The sequence below is a fragment of the Myotis yumanensis genome, unplaced genomic scaffold, assembly GCF_028538775.1.
Source record: "Myotis yumanensis isolate MYYU_CA2020_CCGP unplaced genomic scaffold, mMyoYum1.0.hap1 SCAF_5, whole genome shotgun sequence".
In the NCBI taxonomy this organism is placed as follows: Eukaryota; Metazoa; Chordata; class Mammalia; order Chiroptera; family Vespertilionidae; genus Myotis; species Myotis yumanensis.
The window spans coordinates 6,294,386-6,316,361 of NW_027223756.1; the positions used below are offsets into that span (position 1 = coordinate 6,294,386).

The 21,976-nt window shown below is 34.2% G+C and overlaps 1 protein-coding gene across 2 annotated transcripts in view; it reads right to left on the reverse strand.

Annotated features, from left to right (window-relative positions):
* Positions 1 to 21,976, reverse strand: part of RANBP17 (RAN binding protein 17) — a 232,699-nt gene that overhangs the window by 192,015 nt on the left and 18,708 nt on the right. For both annotated transcript variants that reach the window (XM_070414418.1, XM_070414417.1), the window contains exons 6-13: positions 21,299 to 21,403; positions 19,828 to 19,993; positions 17,296 to 17,369; positions 14,512 to 14,631; positions 12,101 to 12,247; positions 11,340 to 11,512; positions 8,586 to 8,779; positions 1,750 to 1,855 (exon numbers count right to left, since the gene is read on the reverse strand). In XM_070414418.1, coding sequence (XP_070270519.1) covers positions 1,750 to 1,855; positions 8,586 to 8,779; positions 11,340 to 11,512; positions 12,101 to 12,247; positions 14,512 to 14,631; positions 17,296 to 17,369; positions 19,828 to 19,993; positions 21,299 to 21,403 — 1,085 coding nt within the window. The remainder of the gene's footprint in view (positions 1 to 1,749; positions 1,856 to 8,585; positions 8,780 to 11,339; positions 11,513 to 12,100; positions 12,248 to 14,511; positions 14,632 to 17,295; positions 17,370 to 19,827; positions 19,994 to 21,298; positions 21,404 to 21,976) is intronic.

Genomic DNA, 21,976 nt, shown 5'->3' on the forward strand with positions numbered 1-21,976 from the left:
GACAGCAAAAAAAAGATACATTTACAGCATGGGAGCCAAAAGAAGGCAGAGCATCTGTTCAACCTCAGCTAGCAACTATGCATACGTCCAAGAAGGACTACAATAGCACCACGAGTGTTGATTAGCGGTACAATTAAATTTTAGCAATGACGTAAATTTGCAAATATGAAATCTGTGAATAATGAAGATTGATCCTATTTTCTTCCCCTTATTCTCTCTCTCATCTCCTTTTCCTTCACTCTTTCTTCCCTGAAAAGGCAACCCTTCTTCCCAACCCTCAAAAAGCCTTCGCCCATAAACTTCACCTAAGGCTCTGTTTCATAAAGAATGCAGACTAAAACACAAAACAAATCTTATTTAAAGTTACATACGTTTGCTGCTTAAAGAAAAAATTAAAATTTTCTACTTGACAAATATACACCCTCTTTTGTTTACTTCCTGTTATATAGTTCTCAGAAAAATAGTGCCAATGGTTATTTCTCTACTTGATGATAAAAACTTTTAAAAAATCAAACTATAGTATATTTAATTTCCACTTTACTAAATCTATAATGTTATATTAAAAGATGGTATAGAGGCAAACTGTTCACTTGGTTTAAAATTAACCAAAGCATTTTAAGAATGCCCCCCATTCATATTTTAAAGTGATTTAATATTGGCAATAATAAACTTAGAGAAACTAAAAATATTTATATTCCATTGGTATTTAAATTTCATTGACAAGAGCCAGTTTCAAGGCTGAAACGGGTATGGAATGAAGGGAAAAATAGAACTAAAAGAATACTTACCATAAGGCAGTTTATAATAAAAAAAAAATTGAGAACCTAAAATTTCCAAAATAAGGGTCTGTATAGAATATTTCATATCTAGGTGAAATGTTCACAATATTATGTTTGATTTTTTTGAAAGTGTTTTGAGAGTTGTTGGTTTGCTTGTTTTTTTAGTAATATAGTACTTAATATTTGCCAGGCATTGTTTTAAGATTTAACAAATATTAACTGATGTAATCCTAATAATAGCCCCAAATGAATTAGGTATTATTAGTATCCCTATTTTAGTTTACAAAACAATAGTATAATTTCTGTTTAAAAAGTTGAAAAATACACATGTAGTGTACATATACCCTTAAGCATGAATTTAAAAGACTCAAGGTCTTTACCAAAATAATAGTAGTTATCTCCAAATTAACTTCATTTCAATTTGTAAAGGGTTCAACAAAAACATGTATTACCTTTTTATAAAAATGCTATTAAAAAATAAAATATATGGAAAACCAACTCACTCATTTCATACATACGTAGGAATTTTCCTCAGTTTAGAATAGAAACATGAATTGCTCCTTATTAAGGGGATGGTCATGAGGTGAACAATCTAGCCAACAATCATAAACAAAGCTTGTATTGGTAACTGACTATTCATTGCTTTTGACCAGATGTATGTCATCCCAATTTTGCCACCATCCCAATACACACCAAATTGCATGCTTCACCAAATCCTAAGAAATAAAAAGCAACCTAAATCATCACACTATTTAAATACATGTTAAAAATATATCCGACTATACAACTTACTAGAGATTTGACATCTACAAATCACTTAACCTCTAAACCTTGGTATTCTCATCTATAAAAAGGAAAATGCCTTCCTCAAAAGGCCAGGTACAAAATGCTTTAGCTAATAATACCAGTTCAGTAACTAAATTTCTTAACTACACTGCAAATTTCTGTAAATTACATGGCCATTACTTACCGACAGGATAATTCTCCATCCATAGCATCATGTTCGTCTGTACTGGTATATGTTAATCTTCCTCCAACAACTGTCCCAACTAAATATACCAGCCATGCAAGACGTCCTAATATATAACATGAAAGAAAATACATATAACATGTTTAGGAAGTATTGTAGAAAGAAAGTTTATTTTTCAGAAAATTCCAAAATTTATAAAATGATCTTTTCTTCCAAACAAGTGATAAACTATTGTGAGCTCAGTTCTTCCGAGTGGAGAGTTTGGGTTTTAAGTTTATCAAGGCAGTAAGTAGAACAGTAAAATTGACAGATTTTAGAGCCAAAACTGTTTGAATCCCAGCTCTACCAATTTGCTGTGTGATGTTGAGTAAGTTACTTATGCTTTTACATCTCAGGGTTTTCACCTGTAAAATTGAGATAATTGTATCTACCCTGCAGACTTAAGTGATTAAAATTAAACTTGATAACAAAAAAACAAATGTAGTGTCTAGATCCAGGGCTGTTAGTCAATACTAGTATTATCCAATCATCAGAATCTTTTCATCTGGTCATAATAGTACCAGTTTGATCATTTTAAATATTACCCCTGCTTAGAATATAATAGATGGTAGTCAATGTATTCCCTTTGTATTTTTAGGCATAATTTTTTAAAAATCCAAGATTTTCACTGTGCAAATCACAGTTTGACAACCAAATCAACTTCATGGGCAATAGCAGTAGAGGATTAAATAACCTTACAACAGTGGCACAATGGCAACAGCTAGAGTTTTCACAAATGTTACTTTGGGGCAGCCAACATTGACAATTTAGAAATAGAGGCATTTATATTGAACTAGAGGCCCGAGGCACAAAATTCGTGCAAGAATAGGTCTTCCTTCCCCCAGCTGCCGACACTGGTTTCCCTCTGGAACCTGGGACCCAGGCTTCCCTCTGGCACCCAGGAGCCAGACTTCTCTCCAGCTGCTGGCAGGCACCCAGAGCCTGGGCTTCCCTCACAGCCCCAGCTTCGTCCGGAAGGTCATCCGGTCTAATTAGCATATTATGCTTTTATTATTATAGTTGGTTTTTGCTTAAGGCATATTATTTTACACTTCTAGATTCACTGATCTATGTATCAGATTTTCTAAGATTTTTGAGACCTTTATGAATAATTAATATAGCAATTATCTTCTAAAAAGAAATTTTGTGATATACTTGGGGACTGACTTTACAAAGATGAGCAGGCCATTTCATAATATTGATATCAATTATGTTGCTGTATTAGGAAACCTTGTCAAAGTGAACTACAGTGTTGTTTTATACAAGGTATTGAACTACACAGCAATAAACGAGGCTGTGTGTGCATGTAAGAAGAATTAGGAAGGGTAAATAAATAAAAATTAAGTAGAAAAATGACACATTCTTATCTTCCTGGGGATACTAGCAGACATCACTATATTACAACTATTCAACAACTACATCAAACTTCTGGAGAGACATCAGTGTACTGAGGTGATAAACTCCCTGTAAGTTATATGTAACTTGGCAAGTATCCACATCCCTTAATCTATCGCAAAACAACGAATAAATCAGAATTGACCAATTATGCAGCTTTGTACATTAGCAACATGAAATAGGTTAAATAAAATCAAATCATGAATTTGATCAAGTAATTCCATTTGATGAATTACTAATGTATAATTAGTGAAGAAGTTAATAGAAAAAAAGCCCATGTAGGAAACTGAAGGTTTTAGAAAGTTAACTTATATACTTCCAAAGTATGTATGATCAATATAAAAGTCTGTTACTAACAAACACTGTCCCCTGATGGTCCTGCTTTCTCCGTGGGCCTCTCAAGTGGTAGCTGCTTTCGCTTCCAAACCTCTTGTATCTTGGGTCTTGACCATGGAGTAGTGTTCTTGATGGCCCTTTCAGAACATTCTCCCTCTCTCCACCACAAAAGTACTCAGCTTTACATCTTATGTCATCAGACTATACTACCAAATACCCTTTCTGGTTGCAATTTTCAACTTTTCCTCAAGTTAGTTGTCCTTATTTCTTTATTAATTCCTGGCTTGCTGTCACTTTTTCCAACAATATTTCTATCACAATCTGTGGTAATTTCAATATCCACAAAGATGAATCTTCCAACTCCAACAATCTTTCATTCTACTGGGCACCTCCAATCCATGAATCTTTCACTTTAAAACAACTTTATTTTAATACTGTTATTTGATAAGCCATTAAATTTTGGCAAGACATAACTGAGACACAATCTGCCAACATTTCACATCCCCCTTCCCTGCCTTTTTTTTTTTTTTTTTTTTTTTTTGAGAGGAAGGGAGAGGGAGAGGGAGAGGAAAACATCAATCGGTGCCACATTTTGTTGTACCTTTTTTTGGTGATTTTACCATTTAAAATCATCCTCAAGAGCAGTGCTGGTGCTGTCTAGTGGAAAAAAGGCTGTTATGCATTTTATAGAGAAAATACATACGTTAGATAAGCTTCATCCAGGCATGAGTTATAGTGCTGTTGGCTAAGTTCACTGTTAATGAATCAACAATATATATTAAGTAAGGTGTTTTGAAGCAGAAAAACACATAAAAGAAGGTTATATGTTGATCAGTTGATGAAAATGTGACCAGAGGCCTACAGGAACCTAACCCAGTATTTCCACTAGAAGCAAATGGTTTAATATTTGCTAATTCAGTATTCACAGCAACTTTGTAGAACATAAATACTGAATAATGAAAATCAACCATATTTCACAGAATATTACAGAAGCCATTATTAATAGACTATGCTTCAATTGTGTATGGGCCGTACACATTTTGTATAATGCATATGAATCTAAAACATTGCAAACATAATTTTTGGTGAATGTAATAATTTGTCCATGGGAGTCATTATTTTTAAAATACCTGTTGCAAATTATTCCTCAAAATAAATATGAATAATAACCTTATGTTGTGTCAATTTAAATTTTTAGATACTGATATTCCTTAAAGCAAGCTTTACTATTACTAAAAATAGCAAAATTTATATAATACTATTTAGTAGGTACTGTTCTAAACAGTGTATCTATTATCTACATATAGTCACTGAATGTCACAAATCCCTATTATAAAATGCAGTGCTATGATTCCAATATAGGCAACAAATTTCCAGAAGTCCATTCTCATACTATTATGAGATATATACCACTTCCTCTCAAGATTGATAAAAGGGAATACTCAACATAGGTGTCAATTAGCTGGACAAACCTTGGTGATCCAACAATATCTTATGATCTATCAATCTCTTGTGTTTATTTAAAACATTTTAATTGCTAATCCTGAATTTTTCTTTAGTTGTCTCCCATATTTTCACCACAGATAAGATGAGATTTCATCTACCTTTTGGATCATTTCTAGGGCTTTTCACACTTCTTTTGATTCTCAAATCACCCCCTCCCCTATAAAAGCAAGTATATGTGACAGATAAAATGAATATTTGTTGAATAGTTGAATTTAAAATAAAATAAAAAAATTTACTTTGGGAGTTTTCACTAATGTAACACAGAAGCATTTGCCAAATAGCTTTTGATAAAACAAACCTAGCTGAAAATAGACAAAGAATTCATCATGCATGTAATTTTTATATTTCTCTGTTGGAAGACCAATATTTAAAAATAGAGGCTGTACAATTTAGCTACCAAGAGGAAAGTCTGGATTCAATCCTGCTTCTACTATTATGCTAGGTACTTAATCATTCTTGGCTTTAGTTTATAAATATGAGGATGATAATAATACCTGTTTCACAGGCTTGGGGCAAGCACTAAATGATATTCTGCAAGTAAAGTACTCTTTTCCAAAGAGGCTTGTTGTAATTTAATTGCAACAAGTATATATGGCTAATTGTAAAGCTAGTTACAATGAGTCATATATACTTTTTAAATGCTGTTTGTAAAACAAGCAAACAAAAAATAAAAAAGTAAAAAATTTTCCAAGTAAAATACACTCAGAAAATCATTTGCTGAGTATCTAATATGTGTCGTGTCCTGCTGTAGTGTTTTAACTAAATACTAGTATGTATATGTATGGGACAGGGTGAGAAGGAAAAGAGACCCCATGCCAAAGAAATTGAACCTAGTAAGAGAGGTAGGAGTAAAAAATGATTTTTTCAATGCAGTATGGTAAGTATCACTGCCTAATAATAGAAAATATATTTTTATTCTTTAATTCATCTTACTCTGTGACCTTCAAATTATAACTTTCATATCAAAGAATACTATACAAAGATAGCATGTGATCAACTGTGAGCATTTTTTAAAAATTATGATAAATTTTGAATGGATATTTACTTATTTAGAGAAAAATAGAATGTATACTCATTCCTTGTTTTAGAAAGCAGTGATTTCTATCATACAGAAAACAGAAAAGCAGCCGAGACCGGTTTGGCTCAAGGGGATAGAGCGTCGGCCTGCGGACTGAGAGGTCCCAGGTTCAATTCCGGTCAAGGGCATGTACCTGGGTTGCGGGCACATCCCCAGTGGGAGATGTGCAGGAGGCGACTGATCGATGTTTCTCTCCCATCGATGTTTCTGACTCTCTATCTCTCTCCCTTCCTCTCTGTAAAAAATCAATAAAATATATTTAAAAAAACAAACAAAAAAAAAAAACAGAAAAGCAGGCATTTCTTAACCCTTAGTAACAACTACTGACTGGATAAATTAGGGTTAGTGTTAGAAGTAAACAATGAAATAAAAAGGCATTATTATTAAGCTATCAAATGTAATTTTCATATTTAATTGAATGAAAAGTGGTATTTCTCATACATATTAAACCTTTCCCTAAACCTCAACAACTGTAGTCTGGCAGTGTTCAAAATAATAAATGTTAAGAAGTTACTTTGGCTACAGAATTATTTCCACAAAATATAAAGAACCATATAAATCCACTAATCTAAACTGCATTTAGATATATAAATATCCAATACATGAATTATATATCTATAAATTTTAAAAGTATCTCATCTTACAATAAGACTAAATTTCCATTTTAATTTTCCATTAATGTTCAGGGCACTTGTTTTAGCAGCTGTTCAAGCACAGAACATTTTTTCCTTAAACAAAATAATTATTGCTGTAATAATCTGTAATTATGGTTTATAACTGCAATAATCCCAAAGAAATCAGTCATTACCATAGATCACAAGTAATCGTTAACTACTGTTAATGACCTATTTCTTAGGGATTATTGTTTTCGTAAACCATGACCACATCACCACAAATATGGAAGAGCAAGACAATATAATACAAATGAGATTATAATATAATAATAAACTTATTTTGTAACATTAAAAGCCATTAAGCATCTAAATTAAAGCACATATAACGAGAGCATATAATTTTCTTTGTTCAACACTAACTGAAGTGTTTAGTCTGCACAAAAGAAATTGAATACTACTACATACAGTAGTACAAACTAGAGCCACGTGAGGTATTTTGCATAATATAGAACAATCATTTTTAGTAGACCATAGAAATCTTTAAAAGATGGACAAATTCCTTGCTACTGACCTTTGGACTAGAAGGAAAAAATACTTATTTAAAATTTTCTATGTATAAGGCATTATATTAGAGACTTTGAAATGGCATTTTATTAAAACTACATAATGTACCTAACTATAAAAACTCCTTGAATTTATATTAATCAAAAATCAAGTCTGACTCATTTATTCAATATACAAACCTATGTAACGTTAGTAAATTATTACTGTTCAGTTAATTTCATCAATATATCTTAGAACAGCTAATATCCTTTTGTAGAAAAACAGGTCTTTGATTTCACAACTGAATCTTTTTCCATTGTAATGTAATATTTATATATATGAAAAACAATGTCTCATGTATATGAAGTGTAATAAAACAAACACCTGTGAACCAAGGCTTTACCAGTATACTCACTCCTATCTTCATATCCCTCCCCTAGCTGTCTCCTTACCTCCCACTCTGGAGGTAACCATGATCCTGCATTTAGAGCTTACTATTCTCTTGACATTTTTCTTTCATTGTATCACTTGAGCATATCATTATATGTTCCAAAACAATATATTTTTAGGATCACTTGCTTTGAGGCTTTAAGTATTTCAAACTATATATAGTTTCCTAACAATTGCCCCCATCCCACTAAATATCTTATCTCTGACATTCACCTTTAAGTATACCTACAGCTCATTCATTTTATTGTTATATAGTATTGCATTGTGTAACTATATTATGATCTATTTAGGCTCTGAATTTGCAGTCTTCTACAACAAAGAAGAAAACATGATCAATTAGATCAGTTAAAAGCTAGTTATAAGATAATAAACTCGCCGAGGCCGGTTTGGCTCAGTGGATAGGGCGTCGGCCTGCGGACTGAGAGGTCCCGGGTTCGATTCCGGTCAAGGGCATGTGCCTGGGTTGCGGGCACATCCCCGGTAGGGGATGTGCAAGAGGCAGCTGATCGATGTTTCTCTCTCATCGATGTTTCTAACTCTCTCTATCTCTCTCCCTTCCTCTCTGTGAAAAATCAATAAAATATATTTTAAAAAAAAAAAAAAAAAAAAAAAGATAATAAACTCTACTTGTTATCAGCTTTTCTAGATACTGATTCCAGAGAAAAATATTTCCTGTAAATCATAAAGAAAACTGAAAAATAACCATCAAGCCACCAAAATATCCAAAAGGTTAAAAAAATTAATGCTTATTGGGGGTGGGTAGGTGAGGAATTGGGGGAAATATATAAAAATAATTTGCATAAAATTACTACAGTGATTAATGAAGCTACTTAAAATTGTACATACCATATAATAGTCAGATAAAATTCACTGACCTTCCTGAATTGCCATGTCCACCGTTATCCCAGAAGTAGAATGCAGAAGCTTTTGGTAATTCTGTGCGTTTTGGTCAAACAACTGTACAAGAAGAGTGCATGTCTTCTCATATTCACATCTGCTGACAGTGCATAGCTGCTCCAACTGCTGAAAGACGGTGGCAGTATCATCCAGCGGATCATCTAAATTATCTCTGCAAATATATAAGAACAAGTTTGCAGGCATTAGTGTGATATACTTTTATTTACCACAAATGTACTTTATTGATGTTAAATAAAATTCCATAATGGATAAAGGAATGAAAGACAAATAGATTGGAAGAAATAAAATGTCTGTATTTGAAAATAGCATGATTGCATCCATTAAAAAAACACCCCCAAAAAAGCTACTCGTACTAGCAGGTGAGTTTACCAAGATTCTGGCATACAGGATCAATATACAAAATTTAATTGTATTACTATATACTAGCAATGAAAAATTTAAAAAACAGTATCTTCCAAAGGTACCAGAAAAAATAAACTACTACTTAAATCTAATTAAATATATGTAAAATCCTAAGGCTGAATACTACAAACACTGATGAAAGAAATTACAGAACTAAATATATTAAAAAATAAACATGGTTACTGGCTGAAAGACTTGATATTGCTTAGATATCAATTCTTCCCCTAAATTAATATACAAATTCAATGCAATCCCAGTTAAAATTCCACCAGGATTTTATTGTAGATACTAACAAGATAATTCTAAAATTTACATGGAAAAACAAAGGAAGTAAAAGAGCCAAAATATTTTTTTTTTGGCTCCCTTATTTTCATAAAAATTTTATAGTCACATAATACACATACAGAAGAGCTCACTCATCAGGTGTACAGCTTGATGAATTTTACAAAGTGAACACACCAATGCGACTGGCACTCAGAACAAGAACCAGCACGTTTCCAGTACCTGAGTCCTCCTTACTGCCCGGAAGTCCCCTCTTCTATACCCAAAAGAAGAGCAGATTAATTTGGCCTGATTTTGCACCTCATGGAAGTTGTGCAGTGTACTCTTTTATGTCTGCCTTCCTTTGCTTAATATAATGTTTGAGGGATTCACCCATTTTATTGCAAAATATTTATTCTACAGCCAAAATAATTTTTGAAAAGGGAAACCACGGTGGAAGACTCATACTACCTGATTTCAAAGCTTATTATAAGATCACTGTATTCAAGATAGGGCAGTGGTCGGCAAACTGCGGCTTGCGAGCCACATGCGGCTCTTTGGCCCCTTGATTGTGGCTCTTCCTAAGCCTTAGGAGTACCCTAATTAAGTTAATAACAATGTACCTACCTATATAGTTTAAGTTTAAAAAATTTGGCTCTCAAAAGAAATTTCAATCGTTGTACTGTTGATATTTGGCTCTGTTGACTAATGAGTTTGCCGACCACTGAGATAGGGTATTGGCAGAAAGAGAAACAGTTAAATTAATGAGAATAGCGTCAAGAAATAGAGCCACATGTATGCGGTCAATTAATTTTTGAAAGCAGTGCAAAGGCAATTCAATGGAGAAAGAAGTCTTTTCTACAAAGGGTGTTGATATAATTGGCCATCCATATCCTAAACAACAACAGAAACCTCAAACCTTACCTCACATCACAAAAATTAACTCAAAATGAATAGATCTAAATGTTAGTTCTGAAAGTACATAACTTTTAGAATAAAAAATAAAGGATAAATTGGACTGAAAACTTTAAAACAATTTAACTTTGAAAGACTACTAAGGAAATGAAAAGGCAAGTTATGAACTGGGAGAAAGTATCTGAAAAACAGATGATAACAAGACTTGTGACCAGAATATACAGACCCCTCAAATCTCAAATAAGAAAATAAACAATCCAATAAAAAATCGGCAAAAGGTTTGACAGGCATTTTCCAAAGAATACATACATATGACAAGCCCATAAAAAGATGATCAACATTATTATTCATTCAAGGAATGCAAATTAAAACCACAATGAGGTACCACTACATACCTATTCGAATGACTAAAATTTTTAAAGACTGATAATATCAAGTGCTGGTGAGGATGCAGAGCAATAGAATCTTTCATACATTGCTGGTGGGAATGCAAAATGATACAGCCACTTTGGCAGTTTCTTACAAAATAAAACACACTTACTATGCATCCTAGGAGTCTCACACCTTGGTACTTACACAAAAGAAACAAAAATTTATGTTCACAGAAAAATCTGTACAGGACCATTTACAGCTGTTTTATTCATAATTGATAAAAATGAAAACCACCCAAATGTCCATTCAGATGTGAATGGATAAATTGTGATCTTCCATACAATGGAATACTACACTGCAATGAAAAGAAAACAACTGCTAACTCAACCTGGAGGACTCGTAAGTGCACTATGCTAAGTGAAAGAACCCAGACTAAAAGGCTATCTACTGTATAATTTCATTCATACAACATTCCGGAAAAGGCAAACACTATAGGGAAACAAAACAAATCAGCAATGGCCAGAGGCTAAGGGTGGGGAAAGAAATGACTACAAAGGGACCCAAAAGAACTTTTAGGGGGTGATGAAACCATTCTATATCTTAATTGTGATGGTAGTTATACAACTGTATACATTTGTCAGAACTCATAAAACTGTACACTAAAAAGGGTGAATTTTACAGTAGGTAAATTATTCCTAAATTTTTTAAAATTCCAAGATGCAAAAGATGAAAATACAACAGAAAGATTTAGTTTTCAATACCTCACAACTATGGCAACAGATTCCAACCGAGAAGTGATAAAGGCCTTCGTGATTTCTGGTGCATAAGTGTCTAATAAGTGGGGTTCAGTTGATTTCACAAAAGGAACTGAAGCTACCATCCTTTGCCACAGAGTTAATAAATAATGAACACTGTTGGGAGCAAACTCCCAATGCTACAAAGAAATAAAGCAAATGTTATTTAAAATGACATAGCTTCCTAGAATAAGAATTACAGAGGCAAAATTACTAAACACAGATTTTAAAATTAACTTTTATTCAGATTATATAACTAATGAACACTTAACGTAGCACATTTTGTAAATGCAAAAAAAGCATAAAGAAGAAACCAACAATCTCTCATTACTCTATCACCCAGGAATGTTCACTATCAAAATGTTAATAACTTCCTTCTAATCTTCTTTCCATGAATATTTTTTCACAGAGGTGATATCAGGTGATACAGTTTTAAAACCTTTCCCTAAATTTAAAAATAGAATTTTCCCTAACACCACTCTGTAAAAACTTGTATATTTCTTCACATAGATACTACAGCTTCTCAATTAATTCTTCAATTATTAGATACTTAGATGGCCTCTAATTTTTATTATAAAATGTTTAATGAACTTTTTAACCTAAAACCTTGCAATGAACATTTTGAGCAAAGTACTCTAATAGATATTTTTAAAATCCTCACCAAATCTTACCAAGAAATTGCTTTAAAACTACCTACAGTTTAATATCAATTATAAATTTCTTTTTACCTGTAGGCTAGTAATGGTAAAATTAGCAATCAATCTGATAACTTCAGGATACTCCTTCACCATAACTAATTCTCCCAGCTGATAATTTGTCTTCAAACGAGCCAAAAATCGACAAAATTCATGGTAATTACCTGGATCAGACAAACCCTAAAATATGAGACAAAAAGAAAGACTTTTAAAAATACTTAAAAACAAACCAAGCTGATGACCATCAATAAAATTCCAAGAGTATTTTATTAAGTCTTCCAGTTTTCATGAGTACTTATGTTATTTTGTGTCAACTGAGTAAATAGTAATGAAAGAAAACAATTTCTGCTGGATTTAATGTTGTTATAAATTATTAATAATAAGGAATCCAAAGTAGAAGCTTTGCAGGAAACTTTGCACTATGATGGCTAAATTATAATGTTTAGGAACCCATTATATTACACACAAAAATGTGTGTGTGTGTGTGTGTGTGTGTTGTGGCTTAAACATAAGTCAATAGAAGATTTGAAAAATATCTGAGAAAGAAAATCCTATATAATAAAAGCCTAATATGCTGTGTCCAGTTGTCTGGTTGGCCATTCAACCAATCAAAGTGTAATATGCTAATAATATGCTAAGGCTGCTCAACCACTCGCTATGACGTGCACTGACCACCATAGGGCAGTCAGTCAACCGGTCGCTATGATGTGTACTGACCACCAGGGGGCAGATGCTCCAACCAACAGGTTAGCTTGCTGCTGGGGTCCGCCGATCAGGACTGAGTGAGATGGACTGGACACGCCCTGGAGCCTTCCCATGGTTACCTCCTAGGCTGGTCAACCTCCCAGATCCCTCTCCGGCCCCAATTGTGCACCGGTGGGATTCCTCAGCCTGGCCTGCGTCCTCTTGCAATCTGGGCTGAGGGACCCTCCCACCCACATCCCCAAGTGCACAAATTTCATGCACCGGGGCTCTAGTAAAGAACATAAGAATGGCCTCTAGAAACCCTAGAAAAGAGCATCCCACCCACCTTAAGATAAATAGTATATGTGCACACACAAATAACAGAAATTTATTTTAATTCAACCAATTTTTGTTGAGTACCTACAAGCACTGTACCCTCATGCATCTTCCAGTTAGTTGCTAAATGAAGAGTCATTCAAATAATTTATTGTCATGTAGGGCACAAAGTTTAACAAAAATAGCACAAGATACAGAAATAACTTCTGAAAGAGGCTAGGTTAAAAGAAAAGACTAAAAGAGATGCACCCAGTTGTCTGTGAGCTCCTTGAAGATAGGGGACACGTGTTATGATCTTGATAATTTGAGCACTTTGCTCTGTAGCTGGCATAAAACAGAATTAAAAAAGTATTTGTTTAATACTGAAGGAATTTATAAGAAATTTCATTCAAATGAGCTCAAGGAAAGAACATAAAATAGTGTCTAATTATTAAGGGCAAATTACAAAAAGATATTTTGTGTTCACAGGTCTTTTAATACATGTAATTCCAAAATAATCAATATAATACTCAAACTAACTTTTACAGCCATGAAACATCAACATTTAGATGTTAAATCAATTAAGAGAATTATCTGCTATTAGCATATTACTTTCCACATAATGATTGATGATAGTAATTAAAATTTAAAAATTTTAAGTGTATTGGTAAAATTTCATTTATCAGCAAAACACATTTTAGCTATATTAAATTGAAAAGGTAAAGCAAATGCACAACATATAAAAACAACCTGCAAAAACAACTGGTCTTTATGAATACATTTTTTTCATGTCCCCTCAAAATTAGTAGTAACCAAGAGATTTATATAAACTTCCTTAAATTTATCATTTAACCTTTTAAATCTGTACTTTCATTACAAATATTTTAAACTAAAACAAAATAAAAAGTGAAACAAAAAATTTTATGTAGGCAAATAATTAATAATGGCTTTGCAATTCTTTTAAATGACTATAGCTATTGAAGCTTTGCACTTAGTACAGAAAGTAGATTTTAAAAATCTACAAACTCTTATTTGTCCACAAGAGGGCAAAAAAGACATCATTTCATCATTTAATGCCATTTACTCCAATATTAACATTCAGATTTATATTGTCTTCTAGTTCAGAAGGTAGATATAACTCTGAATTAATGACTTCAGTAACTTAAGAAGTGCAAGCGAAGAAATGTAGTACAACAGTGAAAAGCAGAAGTATACGATATATGACCTCTATTCACCTAAAAGAATGGAAAAATACAAGAGGAAGAACACAGAAGTCTGTCAGGAAATGTGCACATTTTTACTACAAAAGAACTATAAGGAAGATGAATATGATACTTCATATTTTCTTGTAGAATCATAATAAAGAAATGAGTTTACTATGCACCTTTCAGCAAGAAAACTATATTTCTATATGCTAAGTATTAATTCGGTTTCTTCATAAATACCTGAGGGTTTTCAAGTATCCGTTTTACTCCCTTAATTAAATTACCAAGGTACTTGGCACGTTCAGGACTGCTGAATAAGGACCTTCTAGTAGAAGCAAACTGAACTAAACATGAAAGCGCCTAAAAAAGAAAACAACAAGAATCATTTCAATTTTAAAAGTAACTATGGCCACATTTGTCTCTACATAAAAAATATTATTTTTTAATTTTTGTGATTAAAAAGCATTATAGAATTCAAAATTAAAAGCTAAAAACTTAACTTATCTACCTCCACCACCGACAACCCTTCAACCCCACATTAACATTTCTATTGGTGTGTATTCTCTTCTAATATTTTTTCATATATTATACTAGAGGCCCGGTGCACGGGATTCGTGCACTGGTGGGGGGAATGGCCTGCGGGGATAGGCCAGCTGTGGGAGCACCGCTCATCCTAGTCAGCCAAGCAGTGCTCCCACTGTGGGAGCACACTGACCACCAGGGGGCAGCTTCTGCATTGAGCATCTGCCCCCTGGTGGTCAGTGCGCGTCATAGCGACTGGTCGGTCGTTCTGGTCATTCTGTCGTCTGGTTGCTGGGCTTTTATTATATAGGATATGCCCAGAGCAGAGCCTGGACATATACACTAAAAAGGCTTTCAACTGCTTCTGAGGACCAGTTCTTTTGTGAACCCATGAACCAGGTGTTCAACCAAAAATATAGTATGGTTTTGTGATAGAATATATTTGGGAGCCGAAACCGGTTTGGCTCAGTGGATAGAGCGTCGGCCTGCGGACTGAAGGGTCCCAGGTTCGATTCCGGTCAAGGGCATGTACCTGGGCTGCGGGCACACCCCCAGTGGGAGATGTGCAGGAGGCAGCTGATTGATGTTTCTCTGTCATCGATGTTTCTAACTATCTCTCTCCCTTCCTCTCTGTAAAAAATCAATAAAATATATTAAAAAAATATATATATATATTTGGGAAATAGTGCATGTTATGCACTATGGTATCCTGCAAATGGAGGGGGATGAGGGACTCCAACAGCTTTACTGAATCTAGCATGTCCCAAATTTATCTGGTAACAGAATATTCATTAATATCTTGAGGAACAATTTGGAAATGCTGCTAGAAGAGTTAGATGCTCTATAAAAATGCCTACCAAGTATCTATGGCCTAGTTATCTTCCTAAAGTTAATACTTTACCAGATAATTTCACTACCTGGCTTCTTAATTCCACCACTGGTGCCCATGAAGTCTGCTGGATCATTAAAGGAGAGGCCCCAGATTGGTCACTTTTAGGTCAAACTGGCCCATATGTTTTTGTCCACATAATATGTGCTTGCCTGATTTTTAAAAAAATACAATTTGTGCTGATATTTAAGTATTTCCATTTCACACATAATGCCTGGGTCTCTTGGCAAGGGTGAGAATAAGGACAAAAATCAGAGGATGGCATTTTCAGATGTTCTCCAGTTTGCCTTATTGTTGAAAAACCAACAAACAAACACAAAACAAAACAAAACTTCTTGGGCAATTCTGACGTGTAGAAGGTTTGGGAACTACTGCATATTAAAAATATCCAGAGTTGGGGGTGCCAAAACACATAGGTTTGAATCTCAGCTCCAATCGTTAGTTTATTGCCCTGAGAAAGTCACCTTTGCCAGTGTGGTTTCCAGTATACATAGGGTAATAATACCCCCTGCAGGGCCACTTTGAGGATAAGTGACATAAGCACCATATATTAATAGGGCATACCCAATAAATGTTACTTTTTTCTTAAAGCCATTATATTCCATTTTATTTTTTAAGCACTAACAGCTTGTTTTATCCAAAACATAATTGTACACACAACGATGGTTTTAAACAACTAAAAACAAGACTATTGTGGTTAAAAGAAGAAGGCTGAAGCTTCGTGGCACCACCTGGACACATATGTGTCCTCTGAAACCTTGTTTCCAAACCACCATCTTAAAATCCTAGCTTCAGGGGCATATCCCTTAACAAAAAAGAAAAAGAAAAGAGTATTTTTGTGAATCTGTTTCTTCCTTCTAGGCGACAACACATCAAAACACTGATATGCACTTTAAATCGGGAGCATCTTTTTCAGGAAATGGCAATATTAGAATTCCCAACTTTACTTCTACAAGCTTAGATATTAAACTGACAACTTTTTATTCTATCTTTTTTTTGTCCAATCTCGTCTGGTTTCTGTTTTAGATCCCACAGGATGAGGTTCAGAGTCTCAAAGATCTAGTATATAATCAAAGAATTTCAAGAATTGTTAAACCACATGATAGAATTGGATTTTAAAAAATTAACAACTGAAGTAATGAGCACAAAATCAAGTGAGCAGGTCTCTGTTTCTCATTCAGAGATATCTGATGGTGACTGCCTGGCATGAGGAAGACCTGGAGACAGGCAGGGCTGAGAAAGAGCTAGAAAGAGGGTAAGAGAAGGGAAGGTAACTGATGGGTTGGCCAATTACTGGACTGAGGCCCAGAAAGAATGGGGACTGAATAGGAAGGAAGATAAACTGAGGAGGTTGATGGGCTGTGCTGGCTCTGGGCAGGAGCTAAATCAACAGTAAATGGCTCTGGGATCACCCATGAAATAGAATGCACTGTTGACTCTGAATAGAACCTGACAAACAGCTTCAGCAACACAAATCCCAGAAATGTAAGACTTTCCTGTGAGAGGTAAATCCAACCAAGAATATAAGTAGAATTTTTAAAAGTAAATCTAAAACAACCTTAGATAAAGATCACAGATACTTTTTAATGAAATAATAAATGATTTTTACTTACTAACTGAGATAGTAGTGGTGGAAGTGAATGATACAAATTGAAGAAAAGATCCAATGTTTCTGGTTCCAGAAAAACTAGAAAAAAAATTATTTTCTAATACCATTACTTTCAATTCTGTGATCTTAACATAGTAAGACTTTATCAAACAAACCAAGAACTCTAAGACCTCTGTATGTTAGGCTAATTTTCTTTTGAAAGATGAAATATAGTGGAACCTCATTTCTCGAACATCTCCCATCTCAAACAATTTGCTTTTCAACCTGACAACCCTTTCATGCTGATACCTGTATGATTAGGTGGCAAACAAGTGCATAGGGATAAATTTCAGGAGAATTTGCAAGTCTGATAATGCCTTCATTCTACCTTATACTTGGAGAAAATGCAAGAATCTGAGTCAATTTACCACTGTTAAAATCTCAGGATATTGTGCTGTGAATATTTTCATGTTTTTTTGCTGCTTATAATTATTGTTAAATTTTCATTTTTACTATACGTTTCCTTTCCTTTTTGTTAAATTTTCATTTACATTTCATGTCCTTTTTGTTTTCAAAGTTTTTATTTATAGATTAAACAGTACAATAGACATGTTTTGTATATAAGAAAGGTTAAAACAGGGAATCATTTGGGGGTCCGAAACAGATGAATTCAATTTACATTATTTCTAGTGGGGAAAAATGACTCAATTTTCAAACAGCCTTCGGAATGAATTAAATTCAAGAAACGAGGTTTTACTGTAATACAGAGATAGAAATTAATTACCTAAGGTGTTCCTTATTTCTATGTAGCATCTACTAGTACAGTTCTTACTGGGAGAATTGTCTTAATATTTTCATTTGTATTAAAGTAGTATAAACATTTAAAACTGCAAATAGTGCCAAAATAACTAAAAATATATAATAAAAAACAGCTGTACCCTACCCCACTTCAACTCTTAGCTATATTTACGGTACATACATATTTCTGAATAGCATGCTATATATTATTTCTTTATTCATTTTACTTTAGGCATTAAATGAATTTGTGACAGTATATAAGGCTTTAGTTGTCTAATCACTCACCCCACCACCCCCCACAATCCATCCTCTTAAAAATCTATCCACTATTACACCATCTGGGATTAAATCAATTCTAAGTGTTTACATTTATTATTACTACGTAAATAATGTCAACAGCTGAGCCAAGAGTACACTATCCTTATATCACATTTCTAACACTCTCTGGATTTAATCATAGCATCTTTTCTGTGCTTATTTGTCTATCTATCTTCACTAATTCTTTACAAATGTTCTGACAGATTTGCAAAATGTTCTTCATGTCATTTTCCATATGATTAATAACATCAAATAACCTATCATTTTCATTTTCCCATTGCTACCTCCCAGAGCCTTCAACATGGACTGGTTATTCCTAAATTTGTTATATAATTATCTCCGTGTTATATCTGTTTATTGTCATCCTGGGTTGAGGCTCCCTTTTCCCAAACCCCGAATCTTCTACTTTTTTTGGCTTGTATATTAAGTAACTTCTTGAAAACAAGTGCATAAGGGATAAGTTTCAGGAGAATTTGCAAGTCTGATAATGTCCTCATTCTATCTTATACTTGACAATTTTAGTCTAGGTTGAAAATAATTTTCCCTCAAAAGTCTGAGAATATTACTCCACTGACTTCTAGCTTCCAGTGCTGCTGTGGGGAAGTTTAATAACATCCTTGATCCCAATCCTCTGTAGGTGACTTAATTTTTTTCTTTCTGGTAGGTTTTAGGATCTTCTCTTGATCCTTATTATTCTGAAATGTCATGATTATGAAGCTTGGTGTATTTTTTCCATTCATTTTGTTGGGTACTTGATGGGACCTTTCAATCTCAAAAATTATGTCTCAGTGCTATGGAAATTTTTTGGTATTATTGGTTTGCCAATTTCCTTTGGGGAAAGAGAGGGAAACGCAGTCACCTAGCTGCACAGGTGGTAAAGATCCTGGGGAGTTTGTGCAGAACTTTTTACCAAGCCCGTTCGGCCCCATTCTACCTTATATTTGACTATTTCAGTCTGACTTCAGGAATACCCTAGTGCCATCATCTTTCTGGGATGTGTGAGAGCAAATCAGCTTGCTTTTCTTGGTATCCCTCTATAAGAAAGTAAGTTGCAATTCTGCTTTGCTTAGTCAGTTAATCTCTTCATTCTCTTTATAGCTTTGAAAAATATGTTGATATCTGTTGTCAAGTGTTGTTTCCCCTCCCGTTTCATCTGAAAGTTTCAAAACAAGTCTTCATTCCTTCTCCCCCCCCTCGCCCCCAGCCACACACAAACCTGTTTTCCCCCTAACTCTAGAGTGGTCTTGATTTATTTTTTCCAAAATCAAAATATGGAAGTTACTCTGAGAATTGGGGATAATAGCAACTACTTGGGGTTACAAATCCCTTTGAACTTTTTGACTGCCTAGCAGAAAATACAGATAACTGTACATGGGCAACTACATTGTTTAATCCTGTGCCTTTTATCCTGACGATCCCTCATACTAAACTTTTTTCTTACTTGTTCTCCAGGTTGTTGGGATCTGCACTGTGCAAAGATCATCTGCAGATTCATCTGCTGAACTGCCAATGAAGTCGAAGTTAAGGCAGTTGAGGACCAGTTTCAAGACCTGCATTACTAGGTTTTGTTGACTTTCATCCTGAAGATTTAAAGGTTTGGCCAACACCTGAAAAAAGTTCAAAGTCAAATATAACTTTCTAAAATATGTCAATAAACAAATTTTCACTAATTTAAATAATTCTTCAATGCCAAGTTGAAATTAGCAAAAAAAGAGTTTGCAAAGTTATATTGTTGTACATATTAGAAAAATGTAAATCACTATAAAAAGTCTACAATAGACTATTTTCATATTTAATTTTGTAAAATGGAAATAAAAAAATTTACTCTTAACTGCATCTTGTAGGTCATCTTGTAAAGTTTTAAGAGGTAACAAACACTTTATACAGCACAAATGTATAAATGTATGGGATTCATTCAAAGGTTTCTTGGAACAAGCTGAAATACAATATTCTTTCATGCATAAATTATCCTATTCAGCTGAGAAAGGTTCTTGGCGCTGTTGGAATGTGGGAGGACACTCACAAGCTTCTAGAGACCAATCTTGACACCCTCCCCGCCCCAACAAAAGTCCCTCCTGACACAACCAGAATAGATTTACCACCTAGAGATACATCACGAAATATTTGTGGAGGAAATGATATAGTTTGGCATTCTGCTTCAAGAATAACACAAAAAGAAATAAAGTTGTTAGGCTAGGGATAGAGCTGAAACAAGACTGGTTTAACCAGTTACTACCAACTGGTTTAAGGGTACAAGGGAGTTCATTTTACTATTCCATCTTCTTTCCTACATTTTTAAATAACAGGATCTTTCAGCCTGGCCTCCTACAGAACTGAAATAAGTACAAAATAGTTGGGAAATGCTGTATTACCCCAATTAGCAAGCTTGAGCATAATGGAGCCCTATATTATAAGAGAACACAATAGAATTATAAATCCTCCTATCCCTAATGACCAACATAGCACAAAGTAACAAATGGGAAAATATTTCCATAAGAAATTATTAAAGTCAACTATCTTGGCTCAACTATGAATAAATATTGACAGTTGATAAATTAGGAAAACCTACCGTCATTTCATTGTTCAGCTACACCCCATTAAAATATGGGTAGGGCAATAAAGAAACTAAGTCCCAATTAGCTTCTGCAATAAATAATCTACAATAGGAAGACAATGAAACTACTACCCAAAGACAAGTTATTTAAAGCTCTTTGGATTTTATTTTACTATTTTCCTAGTGAGTAAAGGTGAATTTTTTGGAAACTCTTACAGATTTGTGCAAATCTACTATATTAAGATTGCCCACAACTCTTCAAAAGGCAGAATGGGAGAGGAGGACTCACTTGAAATTCTTTTGAAACTTAAAATTTCCTAAATATTCTAATAGGATATTGCATTATTAAATAACTTACCTCTTTTAGAAGAGAGCATGCTAGCACTAAGATGTCTTTGAGAGAAGTGTCACGAAATGAGGTCGCTATTTTCCTGTGTTTTGCTGAAGGTCTAGAATAATCAACCTAAAAAGATCAAGATGAATTTATTTGACCAGACTTACCAAATAGCAAAACAAAATTTACTAAGAAAAGGGATAGAAATAATAATTAATGAATCATAAAATACCGAGCTAAAAGGACTTTTAAAAATCTACTGAGCTAAGTGACTTGCTTAGGGTTACTAAAAAAGTTAATGGTAGAGCCATGGTTAGAACCCACGTTTCTGAATTCTTTTAATTTAGTGCTCTTTCTACAAACCATACTGATCCCAAAATTAAAAACCAGAATTGGCTATCCTTTCAAAGGCAATATAAACATATCTATATCTATATATATAAAAGCCTAAGCGACCGTTTGACCGGTAGCTATGATGTGCACTGACCACCAGGGGGCAGACACTCAACACAGGAGCTGCCAAGCTGCGGTGACTTGGCAGCTGTGGTTCTTGGGTGATGCATCCGGAACCAGAGAGGAAAGAGCCCAATTCTGGGAGGTGTCACCCGGGGTGTGTCACCCTCTCGCAATCCAGGACCCCTCGGGGGATGTCAGAGAGCCGGTTTCAGCCCAATCCCCACAGGCTAGGCCGAGGGACTCCAC